Here is a 22989-nt window from a genome sequence, read left to right as displayed (position 1 = left end):
TCTTATGTAAGTACAAATAATATTATGAATTATGAATGTTACAATTTTAATCCGATTCATTATTTTTTTTTTCTCATTCATGGTAATGAGAAAAAAGACTGCAGTTTATGCAAATATATTTTCAAATTTTCTTTTGATTTTGAGGTGATATATGAAATATGTGTTCTTGACCAAACTTTGAGTCACCTGGTATATTTACAGATACCTCTGTACTGTGCATTTTTATCACATAGCAGTTGTCATATGTTTCAATTATGTTTAACCACAAAGTATTAGTAATTATAATACATCAAAATGTCAATTTTACTTCTGATGGCATGAATAACCACTCTAGCAGCACTATGTAAATTAGTGCCTTTTTAATTTTCAGCTACAATACATTGTGAAGAAAGGTAAATAATGTATTATTATATACTTCACAGTTTTCATAATAAATCTTTCATAATGCTCATATTACTTTTTCGAGCTATGTCATTAGCTGTAACGTCTTTGTTCGGACACAAGGGGGCGCAAGAAAATCACATTCAATTACTGAAAATAACACTGTTTGGTTAACAAATAAGCTTTTCTTCTCAGTAGTCGATTAACTAATTTAATTCTGGCGAACTCTCTCGATAATGTTAGCCACTATTTTACCTCCAGGAGTGTTTTTTTAATAATAAAATGGGATCCCAGTCGTCGTCAGTTAACAGAGGACATTTGACGTAAAAAAAAAAGCCGTTATAAATCTACATTCCATCATCACCAAAGCAACCAAATGCACAGATAACTGCGCGAGGAATGGATTCTTGACGCCTGTGGTTTAAAGCTGTAGACTGCGGCTCCGGCGCTGCGCATGCGTGTTGCTGACGTCGGTTTGTGTGCGTGTGTACACGCGAGTGTCTATGTGTGAATGAGACAGCAGAGGTTGTGTATTGCTGCTGATGAGAGAGAGAGAGACATATTACTGAAAGATCATTCTTCGACTAAAAAAAAAACAAGACCTCACGAGCTCATCTTAAATCTCGGATTTCAGATTAACGGATAAATCGCCGCCGAAGGATTTGTGGGATTATCGGGGGTCTCGAGCTGATTTTATCCTCGCTAACAGGCTAATAACAAGCGCAGGTGGATGACTCGTAAGACTCGACCTGGATGTTGGCCTGTTTAAGGATAAACTGAAGAATAAATCACCTAGCACCAAATCAAATTAAGGGATTAAATCAACTCTGACGGTGGACCAGAAACATATCAAGGGTCTTATTTTAACTGGAAATCAAAATGAGAGGGGGTCGTTTGGGCCAGCTAGTCGGCCATTGGGTTTACCTCAGTTGTGGAGGATGCTGATGCTAAACGCGCTAGATCAATCTATTAATTAATGGTTTTCTTTTTGTTTCTTCAGTCTGACAACACAATGACAGCTGTTTAAAACACAGCGTGTTGTATTAACATTAAACATTGCATATATGTTAAGCTTTACTCTCAGATTGTGAGACAACCTAGTTTATCTGAGTAAAATGATTGAATACACTGCCCCATAAAAGGATTAATTGTTTACAGAGTGTTATACATTGCAACCAGACTTTAATACTTAGTCGTTATTCCAGGGAAGTGTCAAACCATTAATATAACCTTATAAATGATTTTCTTATGAGGCAGGCTCAGTTTTTTAACATTAGGAAGTTGAAGGCTAACAAAAATTTGGATGTGCAGTTTGATATAGCTCTCTATTTTATGTAGTTTCCTGTATTCTCTTATACATGTACATATTCTAAGATTGTATTTTTCATTATGAATTTCTGAGTTTTTTTATGGACGGCAATCTTAAATACTGCAGTAATCCTGTTATTATGTGTTGATTGGGATGTGGATCAACACACTTTGAGAAGTCTTATGTTAAATGGATTAGATTTGAATTTGTATGCAGAACAGGGAAACAGGGCCAACCTTTTTTTTCATGGAGAGGTTTGCATATCGGAAAAAATATCTCTGCCTACATGGAGCTGTGTTACGCAGTGAAACATTATCCTTGTGTCCGCAAAAGTAAACAGTAGTTGATCATTTACAGGGAGGTGGACGCTTACGCATGGGTCTCGACAAGGATATTTCTTTTGGTGCGTATGCTGGAAGAGGCCATCAATTACTTTTGAATTCCGAACATTACCTTGTGGGATCATAACAAAGGATTGGAATTTCTGGAATATTTCCATTTGTCAGAGGAGAGAACTCTTCTTTTTAATGGAGCAAGTTCTCTCCAGCCCTCAGGGGTGTTCTGAGTGGGAGGTGAGTGGGAAAGCTGAGTGGGAATCCGAACAGAATCCCCTTGGATTTCTCCTTATGGATAAAGATAACAGTTCTGTTGGTGATTCTACCAATGAAATTTTTCAGGAGAACGCGATAAACCTTGATGACTTATTTTGGGCTTCTCAGTATTCTGGGCAGACGTATTCCTGGGAAAATGATCTGGAATGTGTCTATCCCGAATGGAAGACTCCGCCTCCTCCTTCCCCAGATCTCAAAGGAGAGGGTTCTCCTGGAAGTTTGGAAATTGTGGATGGAGATCTCATCAGTTTTAATTCTAGATCGACTAGTCCTACGTTCTCAAACTTACCCATGCAGAATCAAAACAACTTTTACAATCCTCCTGAACAGGTGCCTGAATTCCTGCAACCGGTGAAGGTTACTGCCACTTTAAACCCTCTAGATGTGTACACAGGTGAGCTGGTTATTAACAACCCCACTATTCAGACTGACAAAACACTATTACAAGAAACTCACCTCAATCTTGAGGACACGCATTTAACAAACTGTGAGTTCAACCATAATTCCCTAGAGGAAAGAACATTTGAAGACAGTCAGAGCTTCCTTTCACACGGGACTTATTTCACTCAGTTATCTGAAGGTTTGTTGCCTGTTTCTCCCGCGGAGGTGTCGTGTGTGGATACAAACTCAAATCCCAAGCCTTCAATTATTTGTCAGGCACCTCCTTCTACATCTGAAGACATCCACCTTCCATCCTCAGCCATTTCCCATGAGCCCATCCCTCCGATGTCATGTTCAGATCCACCTGGCTCACCATATGCACCCCTTCAAATGGATGAGGGACAGCTGTTGTTACCCGAGCTGCTGACTGGAGGTCTGTACTCTGAACAGGAGAGTAGTAAACCCTCAGCTAGCAATGAGACCCATGACGATGATCTTCAGAGCCAAGAGACAACAGGCGCTAACATAGAAACAACACAACTATCCTCTGAAGCAGAGACTGCCTGTTGGAGTCCATTAGGTGAGTCTTGCATATCACCTAAACTTTGTGAAGAAACGTTGCGTGATTTATCCGCAGAATGCACATTTGGTGTCCAATTGGAAACGGTTGGTGAAGAGGTAAGAGAGGAGGCTGTGTCCAGCTCTTTAACTGATAACGTTGTTTCTGAAGCTAAAACAGAACTCACACCAATTGCTTTTATAGATTTACAAGCAGAAGATCCTTCAACTGATAGCCTGCTTGACAAAGACAGACAAGAGTCCACATTAGCCTTACCGGTCCACACACCTAAGCATAATGCCTTACTTGAGCTCTCACCAGAAGATGACATCTTACCTGAGGATCACAGCCAGCCCACTCACTCAACTGAGGCTGAAGCCTTATCTGAGGTGCTCCATGATGGATATGGAGACCTTATTCCTGTTGCCATGTTTGAGATCTTAACAGACAGCGTCTCTTGTGAAGCTGCACCATCTTTAGACGTTGTAATACCATCTGTGACAGATGCCTTTGAGCTAACAGATCAGGAAAAATGTGATGCAGACTCGCCTGATCTTGAACCTGATGCACTCACACTTGAAATTCAGGATAGTATAGCAAGTGTAGAAACAGGCAACCCAGACGATGACCATGAGGCAATGGAAAAGCATGATACAACAGAGGACACAGGCACACTCAACGTTTTGGAGACCTCAGATTTGCATAAAAACCCAGAGGCAACCAATCTGAAAAACAAGTCGGACAACTTGCAAAATGATTATTTAAATCTAGATAGCAGTAAATCTGACAACAATCAAGAACTAAATGCAACAATTGAAGCCTGTCAGGAACAAATCAATGCTCAACATAAAGAGAGTGCACTTGTGGAAAATCTCACACTTGTTGACCAACTGAATGACTCTTTGACTCCAAAATCAAGTGCAATTGTAATAGATACACCTGAAGAAAATGTGACAGCTCACCGTGACAGTCATAATACACCATTGAAAGTCAAAGAGAAACTTCAAAGTATGTCTTTACAGGGAGGGGAGGGATTGGATTGCAGAATTTCTACTCGGAGTGAAGTCATTCTTCATTGTGCCAGTAATCCTGATTCTTTAGAGTCCACTCCCTTTACCTGTGCGGTTGATCAGCTGACTCTGATGGATGGACTTTCGGGGCCGGATCTTACAGACAACACAGAAACTCACAGCCAATTATGTGAAGCTACAGGAGAGGGAGAGGTGGGGTTTGCTGCTCAGTTTACACATCAGGAGGATTTCCATCAGCTGACACCATCACCAATAGACCTGGCACTAGAGCAACAAGTGAGCTCAGTCTCCCCCAGTTCTCCTCCCTTGCATAGAAATGTCTTTCCCTGCGGATCCAGCCTAGATGGGGAGGCCTACCTGACCTTGATGGAAAATACTCCTGATACTTCCAACATTTCCAAACATGCAGAAATGACTCTGGATTTGTGCAAGGCCTCAGACTCCCTGCCAACCCAATCGCTTCATGACCAGAGGGTCCCCGTGGATTTGATAAACGTGCCTATAGTTTCCACAACAGCCCATAGAAGCGAGGAGCAGTCGGCTCTCCGAGCAGTTTTCCAGGCTTTGGATCAGGACGGAGATGGATTTGTCCATATTGAGGAGTTTATCGAGTTCGCAAAGGCGTATGGAGCTGAACAGGTCAGTTTTTGGTGTATCTTTGTCTATTTGTGGGTGTGCATAAATGGTGGGTGGGGGTGTAAATGTTATAAAAATGCTTTATGATTACAGGACAGTGTGTGTCTTCCCTTGGGTCCCAAAGCACCAATTGAAACTTGATCGTGGTGACACCCAAGAACTGCTCTTTTATTATTCAAACCCTCAAAGACTCAGAATACAACTCTTGTCCTGTATCTCTCACTCTTTCTCTCATGGAGTCTATCCTGTTTTAACTATTAGCTGTTTTGCAGAAGTTTTAACAAAGTGTTAATAGCCTACACTTTTCAGTGACTTGTAATAATCACTCAAACTTCATACCCAAGTTTAGCAACTTTTCAGGTGTTTTTCTTTTAGCTTTTTTATGTTTAATTACATCGTGACTTTGTTATTGCTATATTTTAACTTGAACAAAAACTGTTTAAAGGAATATTACATATTTAAAACCAGCTAAGCTCAATTGACAATATTTTGATTGTCCTATGTTATTTCTTAATTAAAAAAGAGCAAAAATTTAGGTTACGTTGAGGCATTTCCAATTTAAATTTTAAAAGCAGAAATGTGAAGCTTATAGTTTTTTTCATTTATTTTAAAAGGTGGCTGTTTGAGCTTTCAAACAGTTTAAATCATAGTTTTTACAGAGATTGTATTTAAAGTTATACTTTTGGGTATAACTTTGCATAGAAATAGTTTTCAAATTTTTTATTTTTTACACTGAAATCATGTTAAAACTCGTATTTTTTGTGGCTATACTTTTGAAACAGAGAATATTGCAATATTTATTAATTTTCCCCATTCACTTCCATTTTAAGTGTCACAATATTTTCTTATTTTAAAGAAAAAGTGGCAGTTTTTGTTATTATTATCGATATTAAGTCACAGGTTCTGTCGATTGTGCTTTATTCTGTACTAAAACAGGAATATTACTTTTAGGTCGCTGAGTAGAAAGAAAAACAGTTTAATTGAGTTTGGATGTCACCTCATTGACACCTAAACTGAAGCTAAATCAATAATAGTTATATTATGGAATGTATAAATTGGTTTGTGATACGAGTTCTTTGAACAATATAGGATGTTCTTTACTGTTAGTAGTGTTAATGATGTTGCACACTAATGTTTATAGATGGGCTTCATGTGTGTGCATATCAGTAGACGAGTGATGCTGTATGCATTTAATATTTAAACTGCTTTTCAGACGTATAACGTCAAGCACTGATTGTACCAATTTGAAAATCCCTCTGGTTATTTTTGCCATTTAGATCAGAATAGATTTGCGTTTCCCTTTAACTCCTGATCCCCCAGACACGCGCCATTGTGCGTTTAAGAGAGGATGGATTTGATGCCGGAAGTCTGTATCTTTTGTGACTGTTAAAACTGCTGATCCGATCAGCTGAAAGGTTAAACGGCCAGATGCATGACAGGGAGGGGTGCATGTACAAATGTCATTGTTATTCATCTTTTCTCAGATGCACCTTGCACTGTACATATTTAAAGTTACATATGACTTATGTATGAAAGTTTCTCAGACTTATTTTTTAATGAGCTTGTGACCGTGTGATGCAGGTTTAAAATTGAACTCCCCTGTTATGTGAAAAGCATCACACAATTGCTACAGTAAGCAAGTTTGCGTGTTCTTTATAAGGTAGTTTATGGTTTCAGGAAGGAAATTGCATGCCATACTTCGTCCCAGCCTCAAGGGTCATTCCTTTGTCTGCGTGACTGTGATTGGACTCAAATTTTCAGATATTTCGTCTTGTGATTCGAGTGTAAATTATAAGAGCTTGCTCAGCTGGTTGGCTCACTGAGATGATTTATGACTGACGGGTTGACAGAAACTGATATGATGTTTTAAAAAAAAAAAAAAGTACTGTACACACTGGAGAGTGATTGTGTCTGTGCTTGTTATACACTATGATGTTGTTTCCATCTCGTTTTATCTTTTAATGATACTGTTGCTATGGGCTTTGCATGATGTTAGATGCAAATTCTTACCCGGAAGTAGCATTTGCCTGGAAGGAACTGTATTTGGCATCAGGTTACTGCGCAAAAATGTCCATGTGTGTGACTCAGTCCATATCTATGAGAAAGCTGCTACAGTGCATTTTAAAATGTAAGAAATGTAGAATTATGAATCTGTAATTCAACTCGTGACTCGACCAATTTTTCACGCCTTGAGTTGAGATGCTTCTGTACTGGGGTTAAAACATTTGACTCACATTACACTTACTCAGTACCTCAAGCAATCGCTTGGTTAATTAAAAGAATATTTGATAGAGGTGATAAAAAACCTGGCATCTTTAAATGATTGCTTACATGGTAGAAAATTAACTATTGATAAACTGCTAGTATTTCTGGAATGAACGATTCTGAATAGTGATGATAGATCTGGTTATATTATACAGGTTATTTTTAGTCAACTGGTTGAAGTTACTCAATTAATACTCGCTTGTTTCCCACGTGCCTGACGTGAAATGAGCCAATATCATCCAGGAGTGCATGATGATGCAGATTTTCCAGCTCATTTAGCACTGCAGTTAGTCCAACAGTTTCCTACATGGTAATTTAAACTCAAATGAATGCTTGTTCGTGTGTGAGTGTGTGTATTTGATAAGAAGATGTGTAATTTGATGCCATTCGGGCTGAAATATCACACACACAATCAGAGTTAAGTGTAGGCACCAGTTTCATGTTTTGATTTCTCATTCGGAGGTATTTGGTGTTTTTCTTCACTTGTGTTCTTTGAGAACTTTGATTTTAGAATTCACAGTTCTGCTGTTGCCTGGTTACCGACTGTGCAATTGTGTCTGTTCACTGGAGTTTAGCGTGTGTGTGTGTGTGTGTGTGTGTGTGTGTGTGTGTGTGTGTGAGAGAGAGCAAGAGAGGGAAGGAATGTGTGTTCTGTGTTTTGTCACTATATGTTAGGGATTGACAGATTTTTGTCTGTGTTTTGTTTATCCGTAAGTTACAAAAAAGATATCATAGCAATGTTTTGTTCCTAAATAGAAGGTTAGATGGATAAGAAAAAAACTAAATGAGCCCATGTCACTTTTATTGAGTATCACAAACTCTCTCTTATTCTCACTTCACATTTTTTTATTATTTTAATTTTATTTTTTTCCAGGAGAAGTTAACATCCTTACATATTAATAAAAAAATAAAAAGAAAGACTTTTAAGATGACAAATTTCTCCTATGTTTTTCATTCTTTATCTTGTGGGTGAATCAATTTATGTGTGTTTTGTTGTCAATAAATGTATGATAACATCGTTATCTCTGCTCTGTTTGTGTAAGATGAATAGTTTGCTTGTGGTTTCAGGTGAAGGATCTGACCCGGTTCTTGGATCCCAGCGGTCTGGGTGTGATCAGTTTTGAGGATTTCCACAGAGGCATCAGTGCTATCAGCAATGAAGGTACTGCCACACACACACACACACACACACACACACACACACACACACACACACACACACACACACACACACACACACACTCAAGTCGTGTTTAATCACGTTGGGAGTTTCCATTAACATCTGTTGTTCTTAATTACAGATTAATTATATAATAGACTACTAACCCAAACCATAAAAATACAACTTTTGCCATTTTCAGAATAAAAATATATTTTGAACCTTTATGCAGACTTTATTCATTTTGAGGACATCTCCAAAAGGAGTTTTTTAATATTTGGCTAGGAAATTCATCATCAGTTCTGTCCTCAAATGAATAGCCAGACACACAACAAATCTTGTTTTCTTCATGACTGAGTGATAATCTGACACTATTTGATAACGATTTATCAGATGAAAACATCTCCTGAAATACTGTGTAGAAAAACACAGTGCAAAATACTGAGTCAGAGCATCTGTGAATTACTCACAGTGAATCACGCTGCTCAATTGGGGATTTTTGAATTTCTTTTTTAAAAAAAGAGTCTCACTTCGAAGAGCTTTTACTTGCTGACAAACAAAATCCGCACAGGAGCATTAACATAGTCACTAGTACTATTTAAAATACTATCTAGTAGGTAGTAGACATAAAAAGCATTTGTATCAATATCAAATAAACATGCTTATTTCCTTAAAATGTGGTCTATGTTGGCTTCTCACTATTTTTCGAGTAGAGAGCATATACACTCCTCATCTGGCTTTCGATTGATCATGATGATGGTGGAATAGTTTGAAGCACTTTGCTTGGGTTTTCTACTGATATGACTTCAGTAATGAGGATGAGGTCATGTTTCTAATGGCGCTCTGTGTTTCACGTGTCAGATTTCACTCATCACTAATGGAGGAGTTACTGGAGCATCTACCTCTCTCAGCTTGTCAATTTGTACTCAATAGCATTTACCAGGTCATGGAAAAACATTTTTAAGGTGGAAATTATATAACGTGGTTGCTAGAAATGATGGTTTAGATATTTCCGTGGATGTGCATTTCTAAACTCTTGCTTTTATGTGTTAAATAACCAGTTGCCGTGGTGTGGTGGCAACCAACTAAATAAACAAGCATCAGTGGCGGCAAAATCACGGCACTAGGAGGCTCTACAACTGAACTTAAATGAACTAATCTGGGGTACATTTCCCGTACAAAGACGTAACTCGCTGCTTAAACACCATAGCATGATGCATCGTTGGAGAAACTAACTAGCTAGTCATGACTGTTTCCTGAAAACATAGTAACTTTGTCGCACATCCATCAATTGAAACCACATTGGTTCAACAGTATAGTCAATGACATCACTCAGGTGGCGGAGTAATAGAGAGCCTAAGCCCCTCCCCTTCCGGTCGACCACCATGGGACCTTATTTGGGAAAAATATTGTATGGTAGTCAATGGCGAGAGACAACAAATATTTTGATCTCGTTTGAATTGTGCCCTGAATTACACATATGATGTTTGTCAATTTAAAAGATACATTTTAAAGTCAAGAAAGTCGCAGTTTGATGTGAAACTGTTGAGGTATAAGACTGTGAAAATACGCAATTACAAAGACTACAAACCCCAAAGGCGCACATTTTCTCTCAATGAATAAAGCTAACTTTACTGAAGCTAACGTCTGTCATTGTTTCTATAGTCTTACGTTATAATCGTAACGTTACGCCGTCACGCCTGAGTGTTTTGTACCAGACTCAGGGCCGGATTAAGAGTTCAGAGGCCCCTGGGCACAATGTCTTGTAGGCCTCCCCTTAGGGCCAAATGTATATTTTGTCCAAGGACATTTTAATATGGCATTTACAGTTTTACTGACTTAAAAGGAACTTTGTTGCTATGCTGGAGTAAAGTTCATAAATGGTCGTTCTTTCCCATAGGATTTTGTAAAACTATGTTGGGTGGACCTCTGTGCCTCTAGGGGGGTTCGGGGGCATGCTCACCCGCAAGAAAATTTTGTACATTTTAAGGTTAAATGCATCAATCTGGTAATCTTTGAGAGGTCAAAATTAAGAGCTTCAACCCATGAACTGCTCATTGAACAAAGAAAAAGCATTGACTTGTACCAGGGCTCAAATATCTTTTTAGTTATGAGAGTCTCAGTCTACATTACATTATCAATGGTGTTTTAGGATGCCAAACAATTATTATAATAATGTAATAATGATTTATATAATTATTCCTATGACGTAAAATCCATAATATAGCCTATAAATGTACTATAAATGAAAATGAATATTTCAAAAGTATATTTTAGTCTACATTACACTATAATACAGGAAAATTTAAATACTTTGTCCTAATTTCTTCACTTGCAAGAAATAAACCCATGAGCTTTTATTTAGGAGAAAACACCAGATAACCATGCTGATCGCGTGAGCAAAGAGCGCACTTTTCTTTAAATCACCCAGCACACACAGGATGGCTATTCTTAAAGTCTTGTGCTGTTTTATAAAGGCACAAAGCCATATCATGGTTTCGATTTTAGTTCGTTGGCCAAATATAACGCTAGAGACCTTTATGTTAGGTTATACATTTTACATCTCATATGTGTTGGGAAAAGGGAGAAGAGAGAGTTCGGCAAAAGGCGGATTCGAACTCGGGTCGAGCGCATCAAAAGCTGCTTTCAAGCACTTCACGCGCTACGACCTACGCCACTGTAGCTAATCCGTGACGGGCGTCTTTTTGCTGAAAATACAGGCACTTAGTGCAAATATACGCTCCGTTATCTAAAATATTTTTTTTCTTCCCCTCGCTTTGGCCACAAGTGCGCATGGCGAACTTGCAATAAATACATTTTATCAGACCAGCCCTCGCGGCCTCGAAACACTACCGGCCCACCGGGTAAACTCCCGACTCTCCCGATTGCCACTCCGCCCCTGCTGCCCAGGGCCCCTTAGATGTCGTGGGCCCCTGGGCAAGTGCCCAGTTGCCCTAATGGTTAATCCGGCCCTGCCAGACTGCACACACACGAGCAGCGGATCTCGCTCGTTGTTTCGCTTCCCGGGAGATGTAGTTCATCGAGCGATTTTCACATAAAACTAAATGTTACTCTTCTGTTTTATGACAAACTGCGACTTTCTTGACTTTCAGAATTATCTTTTAAATTGACAAACATCATATGTGTAATTCAGGGCACAGTTCAGACGGAATAAAAAGATAAGTTGTCTCTCGCCATTGACTACCATACATATTTTTCCTGAAATAAGGTCCCATGAGCCGGAAGCGGAGGGGAGGGGCTTAGGCTACGTTCACACTGCAGGCTGAAACGACCCAATTCTGATTTTTTTTTGCCCCAATGCGACCTGTATCTGATCTTTTCATGACAGTCTGAACGACACAGATCCGATCTTTTCAAATGCGACCCAGGCCACTTGGGTATGTGGTCCAAATCCGATATGTATCCGATCTTTTGAAATGCGACTTCAATCTGAACGGCCAGGTCACATGTATCCGACCCGCACGTCATTGATATGCGACAAACGTCATAATTCTGCGTTGAAGTAGGCGGGAATTGACCGTTGAGTACTCTTCTGCGCATGCGGGTCACTTCTGGGTCATTTCACGTTCACACAGGAGATCACAAAAGGTCACATTTAATTGGAAATGTGAACGGCCTTGCAAAAAAAAAATCAAATTTAAAAAAAAAATCAGAATTGAGCATTAAAGGGATAGTTCACTTTGAAATAAATTTTTGGTATGTTTTAGCTTACCTCAAGGGCATCCAAGATGTAGGTGTCTTTGTTTCCGCAGTAGTTTCAATTTTGATATTTTTAGGTCAAACCGTTCTTGTCTGTCAGTCATATAATGCAGGTCTATGGTCACCACCTCAAAGAGCATGCACAGAGAAGTCCAAATTACACATGATTTAATGACTCGTAAATGTAAGTACACATTGATGGCCTGAGACACGAAACGAGCGGTTTGTGTGAGAAAACGAACAGTATTTATATCGTTTTTACCTCTTGTAACGCACAGACCGAAGCGCCCGCGCCCTCAGATCACTTGGACGTGGCTGTGTTTACAAGAGGTAAAAACGATATAAATACTGTTCGTTTTCTCACACAAACCGCTCGTTTCGTGTCTTAGGCCATCAATGTGTACTTACATTTACGAGTCATTAAATCAGGTTTAATTTGGACTTCTCTGTGCATGCTCTTTGAGGTGGTGACCATAGACCTGCATTATATGACTGACAGACAAGAACGGTATGACCTAAAAATATCAAAATTGAAACTACTGCGGAAACAAAGACACCTACATCTTGGATGCCCTTGAGGTAAGCTAAAACATACCAAAAATTCATTTCAAAGTGAACTATCCCTTTAAGCCCCTGCAGTGTGAACTGCAGCTCTCTATAAGGTCTACTGTCAAATCACAGGTGTTCCCTCTCCACCGGTGTACTAGAGCTTTCTAAAATCAGGCCTTTCATTCTCTTGACAAACTAAAAGAAGTAGAATGGAATTTGTATATATTTGGAATGAAAGATATAGAATGTGCTTTGTTGCTTGCTTATTTTGCTTATTTAGGTCCACATGTCATTTTAACAATAAACTATTCTTCTAACTATAGCTAGAGAGCTGTAGTTCCAACCACACAACTTTGTGTGATGCTGTTTGCGAATGTTCATTGGATCTACGGTTTCCGGAAACACAGAATCATTCATCTATTCTGGTAACGATGGAACTTACGACCATAGTTGGCTAACGATACTTTTGGGAAACACACACCTGGACCGTGTTTTTAGCTTTCTTCATAGCAAGAAACATAGATTTGGGTAAAAGGGAAATACATTAGGGAAATGTTGTACTTTTGCATGTAAATGTAACAGTTTTACAGTAGAGATCTTTTTTTTAAGAATGAGGATCTGAATTCAGACCAAAAAATATGCTTTCTTCTTTCCAACCTCTTCTCATTCATGAATATTCCAGCTAGCTGGAAAAGACTCATTACACACATTGCATAAATATAGTTTCCTGGACTCCAGACAGCCCAGATGCTCCGTGTATTCCATCCATGATGAAATATAGGCCCGGTTTCACAGACAGGGCTCAGATTAAGCCAGGATTAGGAAATTTAAGTAGCTTTTATAAACATGCCTTAGAAAAGAACATTACTGATGTGATGTGCATCTTGAGACAAAACAAAGGATCTGTGTGACATATTTTAAGATCTGTCAGCGGAAATTGCTTTTAGGTAAAACAGTTTAAACATGCATTTTAGTCTGGGACTAGACCTCAGCTTTGTCTGTGAAACCAGGAGATAAAGTGTCATAAACCTCAGTTTCTCCAAATCATGGTGATGTTGATTAACCCAGTAGTAGTTTTTTCTATATTATATACATCTATATATATATTTGCTATATATCCATTTAAACAAACAATTGTCCATCAGCCCACTGTCATAAAACTCGAAGTTTTAATAAGGAAATGCTTTTCTTAATCAGGTTCTGATCCGGACCTCTACAAGACTCATCTCAGCGCAGTGGAAGCCAGTGGACCTCCAGAGGATTATGACGAGGTAATACACATTTCTTGTGGTTATTTGGCCCGTTTTCTCCTTCCCTCTTGTCTTGATAAATATAATAAATCAGAATTTTAGGACCCCATTATTGCAGAACGGTGGAATCCAGGCCAGCACATTCCACACATTCCCCCAAAAGACTGAAAGACCACAGACAGTTGCTGAGAACATGAGAAGCAGAGCATGTGTATTGTTCTGCCACAGCACCGCCTGCTGGTTCAGTTCAGCAGCTTTTTGTTTTTTTCAAGAAGTAGCAAAACATTATTTAGCCTTTTTTAACCATATTGTTGCACAGCCTGAGCAAACGGAGGCAATAATCAAACATGCACTTTGTTTTCTCTCACATAAATTGTTTGGAAAGATTTGATAAAGTTAGCCGGTTCGTTTGGTTGGTTCATGAAACCGGTCTTTTAGTGAAATTTCTAGGTAAATGCTGTTGTTCATTACTTTTTTTTACAACTCATTTATGAAAATTAGGGTGTTTTCTAGGATTTTAGTATTTTGATTTGTTGAGATTCATGAGGTTCATTCAGAAATGTGTTTTTGTGATAGAAAGTTGTCTCATAGGTTTTTTTATTTTAAATACTGCTATTTAATGTTCAATTTATTTTTTATTTCAGTTTTACTTTTTTTGTTTTTTTTGTAATCGTGTTATTATTTTAGTTTTTCGTGATAGTAAATTATGTCTTTGATTTATCATTATATATTTATTCTCTGGGAACTTAAATATACTGAAGCTATTTTTATATTTTAGGCTAGCTCCAGTAGTTTCACTATATTAAATTATGGTTATCCTAACATGTTCCCCTCAGTTTTAATGGACCTGTCCATCATAAGCTTTAATTATATTTAAGAGTTAGCCTATAGAGTTATAGTTTCATAGTAAATTCATAAATTCTGATTACAGAAACACAAACTCTTTTCAAAAATGCATGTAACAACCTCATTATTTACAGTAATTATTTATTTTGTAAATAGAAATGTGCTACTTCGGAGTCTTGTTTTTTGCAATCTGACTTTCCTTTTCCTCATTCCGGTCTTCCCGTCACTTCGAATGAAACACACACACACACACACACACACACCTGTGTGTTTTCCTGTGGGTCATGAATGGCTGTGCTGTTTCCATGTTTGCTTTCAAAACACACTGGCCGAGGTGGTGTGTGTAGCACCTCATCCAGAGGAACAAACACACTTACACACACATATGCTTGACAATATATGGGACAGGCTGGTGATAGTTTTTTTTTATAACACACACACACACACACATTAACACATTCATCAGAACATTTGATTGTGTCAGCACACGCCGTCCTGAATAAGTGTGTGTGTGTGTTGGGTGTGAAGTGTTAATGTTTTGCTACATGGGAAGTTGGAAACAGATTGAAATGAATAACAACAATAGTCTGTGTCATAAAACCTAGTGAGCCGTCTATCTAGACATCATTTTTGGTCATCATAGGTGCACAAAAATACTAAGTAGGCAGCTCACTAGGTTTTGAGTCACAGCCACATAATATATGCACACATGCTGTTTTAGACGTGTGTTGAGATGTTCTGTTGGCACATGAGGGTAGTGTTAAATCAAAAGGGGTGTGGTTAGGGGCACAGACTCCACCCATTTATGGTCCCGGTGCCCTTCAGACTTTGTTCTTCAGTTTCCAAAGAAGCAGAGTAGGAGTAATATCTATCTCTGTTGACTCTTTCTATGTGGTGACTGTGAGAGAGACAGGAAGCGTTTGTTAGTTTTGCGGGGTTTTTTTTTTGTTTGTTGGTGAACCTGTTTTTCCCGTGTGGTGGTACTCGAGTAGGAAGGATGGTTCTGGGAATGGCCTCTCCTGTTCTAGGAGCTCCTCTCGGACTCAAACAGGTACATTTCTGAGATGCAGGTTTATGTGGATTTCTGATGGAGTTTGCTCTTTTCGAACCGATTGACCAACTGAAGGTTTGAGGTTCACTCTTGAATTTAATAATTTGATAAATTTCATCATAATATCTGGGATGTTAATCCAGTTTTTTGGCTGCTGTGTATAGTATAAAAGATAAAATGGATAAAATATCCATAATATAAAATAGGAAAATATAAACTGAAGAACATGGGTTTGCATTCTGTTTTTATTTGTAACTTTTCCATTCTTATTGAGTTTTCAAGAAAGTTTTACATAGTGTAAACTGAAGGAAAAATGGTAAATAAACAGTAGATCAAGGTCTGTTTTTTTTTTATTGTTACATATTTTTCAAGAGAAAAATGTTTTACATTTAAAAAAGGAAAGAAAAATAAACTAGAACATGGGTTGAACAATAAGTTTTACAGTTTTCCACGTTGTTATTGTATTTTTTTTTGTGCTTTTTTTTTTGTTCCTAGATCTTTGTAATGTACCAACTGTCATTATTATTATAATTTGTACGGCTGTATTATAGGCAGGATTCTATAATACACTACATGAAATTTTGTAAATAGTCACGTTAGACAAGATGCATCTTCAAGGAACATACAAACCATTGCTGTTATGTTTTGCTGAGTTTGCATGTCTTTTGAGGTTCTTTTAAAGTTTAAAACCTTTGTTTTAGTGCAGTGGATGATTGACAGGTGAGTAGACGGTCCTTCACTGTTATCTGGAAAGCATCGGGATGGATTGGCATTTACACAACAAATGCATTGCTGTCACATGTTTTCAACCACTTCTGAACACGTCTGATCATATTGTTTCTTAAACATTCATCACAAACATTAATAACCTTCACGCCCTTGTGTGTTTGCTTGTTGGTGCTTATAAATAGCATGAGCAGGTAGAATGGACAAATCTCAATATGAACTCAAACATTTCTATCCACATTCATTTTGTAGGTTTATACTCGTAGTGTGTCAATTATTGATTCAATCTGGGGTTTTTGGGGGGGAGAAACCTCATACCCAAGAACACCATTATGTCTCCAACTTCGTAGCAATAAAGGTTTTGTAATCAGTGTGTTTGTTTGCAGCAGGCGGAGGTCTCTGACAGTGCGTATCTCGGCTCTGAGAGCGCCTACAGTGAGTGTGAAACCTTCACGGACGAGGACACGACGGCTCTGGTCCATCCAGAACTGCATGAGGACGTGGAAACTGACAGCGGCATTGAAAACACACTCACAGATGGAGACGACCGCAACAGGTAACGCACCCATACGCAGCTGTCAAATAACATGCAGCAAGAGACTGGGTTCATAAATCACTCAAACTTACCCATAGATGCAGTTGTTGTTATTGTTAAGTAAAACTAAAAAGTAAATAGACATAAAGTGTAAATAAGCATATATTATACACACACACACACACCTGGGCAAAAAAAGGGGCCAAGCTAAAAATGGCAAAATATTGAGTGTATTTTAGTCTCTTAAAGGTGCCCTAGAATGTTTTTTATTATTATTTTATAATGTTTCCTGGGTTACCCTTATAATGTTAGTATGTTTTTTAGATAAAAAATAATCATAATTTAGAAATAAATGGCATTTTTCCTAGCCTGCTTTTAGCCTCTGATTTGAACACTCTGTTTGAAGGGGCGTGTCTCTGTGGGATTCAGTGTAACTGCGGCCACTGCTGTGATTGGCTGTGGGATTCAGTGTAACTGCGGCCACTGCTGTGATTGGCTGTGGGATTCAGTGTAACTGCGGCCACTGCTGTGATTGGCTGTGGGATTCAGTGTAACTGCGGCCACTGCTGTGATTGGCTGTGGGATTCAGTGTAACTGCGGCCACTGCTGTGATTGGCTGACATGCTTGCATATGAAATAGCAACGCATTACATGTGAAACTCTCTCCCGAATACTTTTACTACTGCTATTATACGTTTTTACTATAACAGCTATCGAGATTAACGAATCGTGAGATGTTTTTAAAGTATTTAGATCTATTCCCATCACATAAAATGTTGCCGTGATGAGCATTGAGCAGATGACAGTGTGTTGATCGCGAGAATGAAGATCTTATCATTGCAAAGCAGTTTCTGCACTCTCTCTGCTTTCACCAATGCAAACACGATGATGTAAATACAGTAAGAGCTTCGTTGTGCAGTAACGTGCGTCATTGATTTCATAACGAGTTTGGCAAGTGTCCAGATAAACTCGCGCTGTGTGGAAAGATTGTTCTTTGATCGCTTTCTGTATATAATTTGTTCACAAATTAAATACGATTATTTTCATCCTACTAAAAGAAACGATGTGAAGCTGATATTTTAGTCACTGGCTTGACTTACTGATGCATAAACAGTATTGAACGATTTTGAGAGAAAGATTACCTGTCTGAACTTGAACAATTACACATCAGAAAGTGTTGCTTGGTAGCTCGATCCGAGGCCAGCTCTGTATTGGCCCAAGTTGAGGAAACAGTCGGTGAAATGTTGGGAAATTTCCAGAGAAAATAAAATTAACCCATTGTTTCTCCAGAGGCTCAGATGAAGGAACTAAAAAATACTTTTGTGTTCATGTGTACATCCACACAGAGCAACTGCCATGCTTCGGCTGCGCAGTTCCGCCTGGCATTGAACATGGGCTGGCATTATGCAAATATTTGGAGGCGTACATATTAATGATCCCGACTATTGCGTCACAGTCGGTATTGTGTGGAGAACCGACCGTTTTTCAGGGGTGTTTTTCATAAACGTGAATTAAATGAGAACGCGAAAACAGTCCAGTTTGAGATTCACTCTATGTCATGTCCATGCACTGAACTCTTGTTATTTGACTATACCAAGGTAAATTCAATTTTGAACTATAGGTCACCTTTAATGCCATTTTAAGCACAAATCACTGGTCAGGAAATTAGCAAGAATAGCTTTTTACAGGAAGAGTCAGTGTTGTTCCTCTCAATGTTAATGGCTTCTATATAAACTGTAATAGTATATAAATAGTACTAAAATCACTCTGCATAAACATCATAACTTTATGGATAATGGTGACTGTAAACCATGACGGTTTAGTAGCCTTGAATGAATCCGCAATAATCTTACCAAATAAAACAACTTCCTGATACAGTGTATATCCACTCAGGACTCGGTGTTCTCTACAACAACACCGTCTGGTGTTTAGCTTTTTGTAGTCTTATGACGCAAGCATCACGAAAACAATTTTAATGCCACACAAGTGTTAAGCAAAGGTGACTGGCTAAATATTTGTTTCCGTCTTAATTTTTGACGTTTTATTGCATTGCGTTTGTCCCAAGTTTTGTGCAATGAAATTGTGAAGTGCTCACACAAGTAAGGCCTGTTTATTTGTGTTTATGCAAGAATCTGCTGACTGGAGTTTTTTTCCCCCAAGAGCCGTTAACTTCAGGTCAGCTGACCGAGGTGTTCCTGTTTCCCGTGTTATCGGTGTCAGTCTTTATTTTCCTGTTTCCCAGTTGGAGGAAGTGTGGAGTTTGCTCTTTCTGCCTTTCTGCTGCCCAAAGTTTATCCATCTTTCACTCTCTAGGGTCTGTTTCTCTCTCGCTCTCTTACTTGCTTCTGTCATTGTAAAATATCCTGGCTCGCAGCCCTCGTGTGTTTCTCTTGATTTAGCATTCCTGTCGTGTCAGGGTCACGCCGTCTCGCCAGCGCTGACTCTTCCGAAACTCACGTACAGAGTTGTGTAAAAATGTTGTATATCTTCTAATTTTACTATAACTTGCAAATTTTTCAGATGTCAAAACTTTGCATTTGGGGTTTATTCAGATCCCTAAGATTAGCCTTAGTTAACCAATTTTTGTTTTGTTGCATTATTAATAATTTATATGTCCTGACGTGTTTCTGTGTTTAATGTGTTCGAGTGTCAGCCGGACGACGTAAGTTCTTGCATATGGAGATTAAACTGATTAAACAGATGCTTGTTCTTATAGAGCATGCTAGCACACACACTGGGTCACCGTTACTGAGCTCTAAATCTGATTAGACGCACACACACCGCCACACAGCCGTATGATTTAAGCATATGTAGTTTTGCTTACACAAGAGATTTTGGCTGTTAATTCAGATTTAGCGGGTCACAAACGTGTGGGAGGAATGACCGGCTAATTTAACTCTACAGGCGAAACTACTTGTAAATAGAGTTTAATATCGATTGTGGGAGTTTAGTTTGCTCTGACACGCTGTGTGCCCAGTTGCTCAGAATCACCAAAGAAAGGCCGAATCGCTTTAAGATGCGGTCGCCGTCTTCACGCGTGCTTTGTGTGACCAACCGCAATGTTACAGTGAAGCGAGGGTAAGCCTTTGAGGGATTTATTGTAGGATATAAAGTTTAATACATTACAATTTTCTTGTTAATTTGACTTTTTTTAATTGTGTGTTAATGTGTATATCCTTCATTTATCTTATTTCTTAAAATTTTCTAAAATTTGGGGTCAGAAAGATTTTTTTATTCAGAAAGGCTGTATTTATTTAATCAAGAATACAGTAAAAAGTATTGTAAAATATGATTACAATTTAAATAACTGTTTTCTATTTTATTTTGAAATATAATTTATTATTGTGATCAAAGCTGAATTTTCAGCATCATTACTCCAGTCTTCAGTGTCACATGATCCTTCAGAAATCATTTTAATATGCTGATTTGCTGCTCAAGAAACATTTATTATTATTATCAATGTTGAAAATGTTGTTTTTTCAGAATTCTTTGATGAATACAAAGTTTAAAAGAACAGTAATTATTCGAAATAGAAATATTTTGTAACATTGTAAATGTCTTTACTGTCTCTTTTAATCAATTTAATGCCTCCTTATTCAATAAAAGTATTCATTTCTTTTTTTTGTTTTAAATCTTTTTGAGCCTAAACAGTGCGGTCACTGAGTTCACCAATCAAACGCATGCACTGGGCTGTCTCTCAAGAAACCAGTGCTGTTTTTGTGTGAATTGTTTAATGATTTACGCTGTTCTTTCATTTAATCTAACTGGAATTCTTCAGACGTTTTTAGGGTTGCCAAGAGATTAAAGTGAATTATCAGATTATCATCCTAAAGACAAACTGTTCAAATTCTGTCTCGCACACAAAAACACTAATAACAAGTTGTTTGAACAAACAAGAAGACATTAAACAAACAGTCAAACTGTTTAAATAATAAAGATATTAAAGACATTATAAATATGATGTGGTAAAGTTTTATGATTTCTCTTTAAGACTCAAGAAAGTAATACTCAAGTAGTACTTAAAATTGAACAAAAAATTAAGATCATAGTGATGAAAAAATGAGCAGCAAATCAGCATAAAAGCTGAAAATTCAGCTTTGATCACAGAAATAAATTACATTTTAAAATATATTAAAATCAAAAAACTGTTTTTATAAATTGTAATAATATTTCACAATATTACAGTTTTACTGTATTTCTGATTAAATAAATTCAGCCTTGTTGAGATGAGACTTCTTTCATTTAAACCAGGGGTTCTCAAAGTTTTGATAGGTGAGGGCCAATTTAGGAACCCAACATTGAACTGAGGGGCGCTAAAGTGGCGGGGGAGAAAACGAAGAAAAAAAAACTGAAAAGAAAATCCCATTTGAAATTATTTTAATGACCAGGTTGCATCTCTACAGTTTACATTAGTTGCAATAAACACATTTTAATTCATAACTGAGGCTAAACCTGGCAAAACTTGTGAAAATTTTTGGGGGGAGAGAAAGAAACTTTTAAAATAGAAGCTTACCAAACAAGTCATCATCATCATTCATTTCTATCATTGCTTGTCAGTCGCGTTTCCATTATTGCAGATTTGCATATTATTATCTATATTTTTTAACCCGTAACTGAAAAACGAAAAATGAACGGTTGTTGTCTTTTTAAAACGCAAAGTTGAACAAAATTTTAATTTGAACTGGCTTCACCAACTGCTGCGCAAAAAAAGTAAATATCGACAGACTTTTTCAGATTTTTTTTTAAATTAGCCTACTTTCTGCCCCTTTATTAAACATTTTAAATATTCACAAATTAATATGGAAAACATGTCGATTTTACTGGTTTTCTAAGGCCAAATTAGAACCTGGAATTTATATTTTTCCCGCAGTGATGAATGAGAAGAGCCATATAGCCTGTACGTGTCTGATCTAGCCTGATTTATAGGTGAGTTATAGGCTAATGATAATAAATGCGTCTGAAAAAACAGCGAGGCATTTTAATTGTTTATTAATAAACTATTGTTTTCTAAGTGTCGGCTAAAAACATATCTCCATCTCCGCTGTTAAGCAGATGCGCTTTTAGAGAGAAATCCACCTTTCATACGGATTACATAATCAGGTATTTGCTTTCGATTCGAGTTTGTTTGTTTAAAAGTGCACATTTTAAGCTTTAGCCTACATAGGCTATATTTTGTTTCAGTTCTCGCGCTCCAGTTCACGGAGATCATGAAAGCGCGTAGCCTACTGATTGTTTTATTTTATTTTACAAAAGCACGTTTTCTTGTTATGAGTTTACACAAATAAAAGTAGTTGCGAATAATGCATTATTATTTTCTGTATGACCAGAAATGATAGACTAGTTTAAGTTGTTTCCACTGTTGATAGGAAAATGCAAGTGTTCGCGCCCGCGAACATTTTGAAAGGTAGGCCTAATGGAAACGCGGCTATTGACATTGTTAAGATTATTATTAAGTCACATTGAATATTGATTACTTGGTCAACATACCATTTTAAATTGCAATGGGATTTGTGGTGCTGGTTTCGGTTGGCCACGATTCCTATTCCTGTGTAGACAACCACTGTTCCTGGTGGCCTTGGGAGTGAGGTCAAGTGCGATCGGTCGGTCGGACCATGTAATTACCGCTTATGCCTATGGATGCCGCTAAACACCACTAAACGGAGATATTCATTTTTTCAAAGCAATAGTTTTAACAGTTTTACAGATGTTATCGCGGGCCGCCAGAAATGTTTCGGCGGGCCGCCATTGGCCCGCGGGCCGCACTTTGAGAACCTATGATTTAAACAATAAAAAATTCTTAACGACCCCAAACTTTTGAACGGTAGTTTATATCTATATGTTTATTTTTTATGTTAAATTAATGTTTTATTCACAAAAAGAAGTGAATCTTTCATGTCCAGGCGGAATTAAACATTAAACATCCTTATTAAAAATAAAATATTAGCCTGGTATTTTTCACGGTGTTTAATTAAATATGCAC

At 37.8% G+C, this 22989-nt stretch overlaps 1 protein-coding gene across 5 annotated transcripts in view; it reads left to right on the top strand.

Moving 5' to 3' along the window:
• The first annotated feature begins 871 nt into the window (after positions 1 to 871).
• Positions 872 to 22989, top strand: part of rab11fip3 (RAB11 family interacting protein 3 (class II)) — a 29853-nt gene continuing 7735 nt past the window's right edge. For 3 of the 5 annotated variants that reach the window (XM_056269573.1, XM_056269572.1, XM_056269570.1), the window contains exons 1-4: positions 1788 to 4911; positions 8242 to 8335; positions 13799 to 13872; positions 16861 to 17030. In XM_056269573.1, the coding sequence (XP_056125548.1) occupies positions 2218 to 4911; positions 8242 to 8335; positions 13799 to 13872; positions 16861 to 17030 (3032 nt within the window). In that variant the 5' untranslated portion in view covers positions 1788 to 2217. Of the gene's footprint in view, positions 4912 to 8241; positions 8336 to 13798; positions 13873 to 16860; positions 17031 to 22989 lie in introns of all 5 variants that reach the window. The other 2 variants (XM_056269574.1, XM_056269571.1) reach the window with 2 other exon arrangements.

This window comes from Rhinichthys klamathensis, unplaced genomic scaffold (genome assembly GCF_029890125.1).
Source record: "Rhinichthys klamathensis goyatoka isolate OS25496 unplaced genomic scaffold, OSU_Roscu_1.1 h1tg000282l_1, whole genome shotgun sequence".
Lineage (NCBI taxonomy): Eukaryota > Metazoa > Chordata > Actinopteri > Cypriniformes > Leuciscidae > Rhinichthys > Rhinichthys klamathensis.
This window is presented reverse-complemented; position numbering and strand designations above follow the sequence as displayed.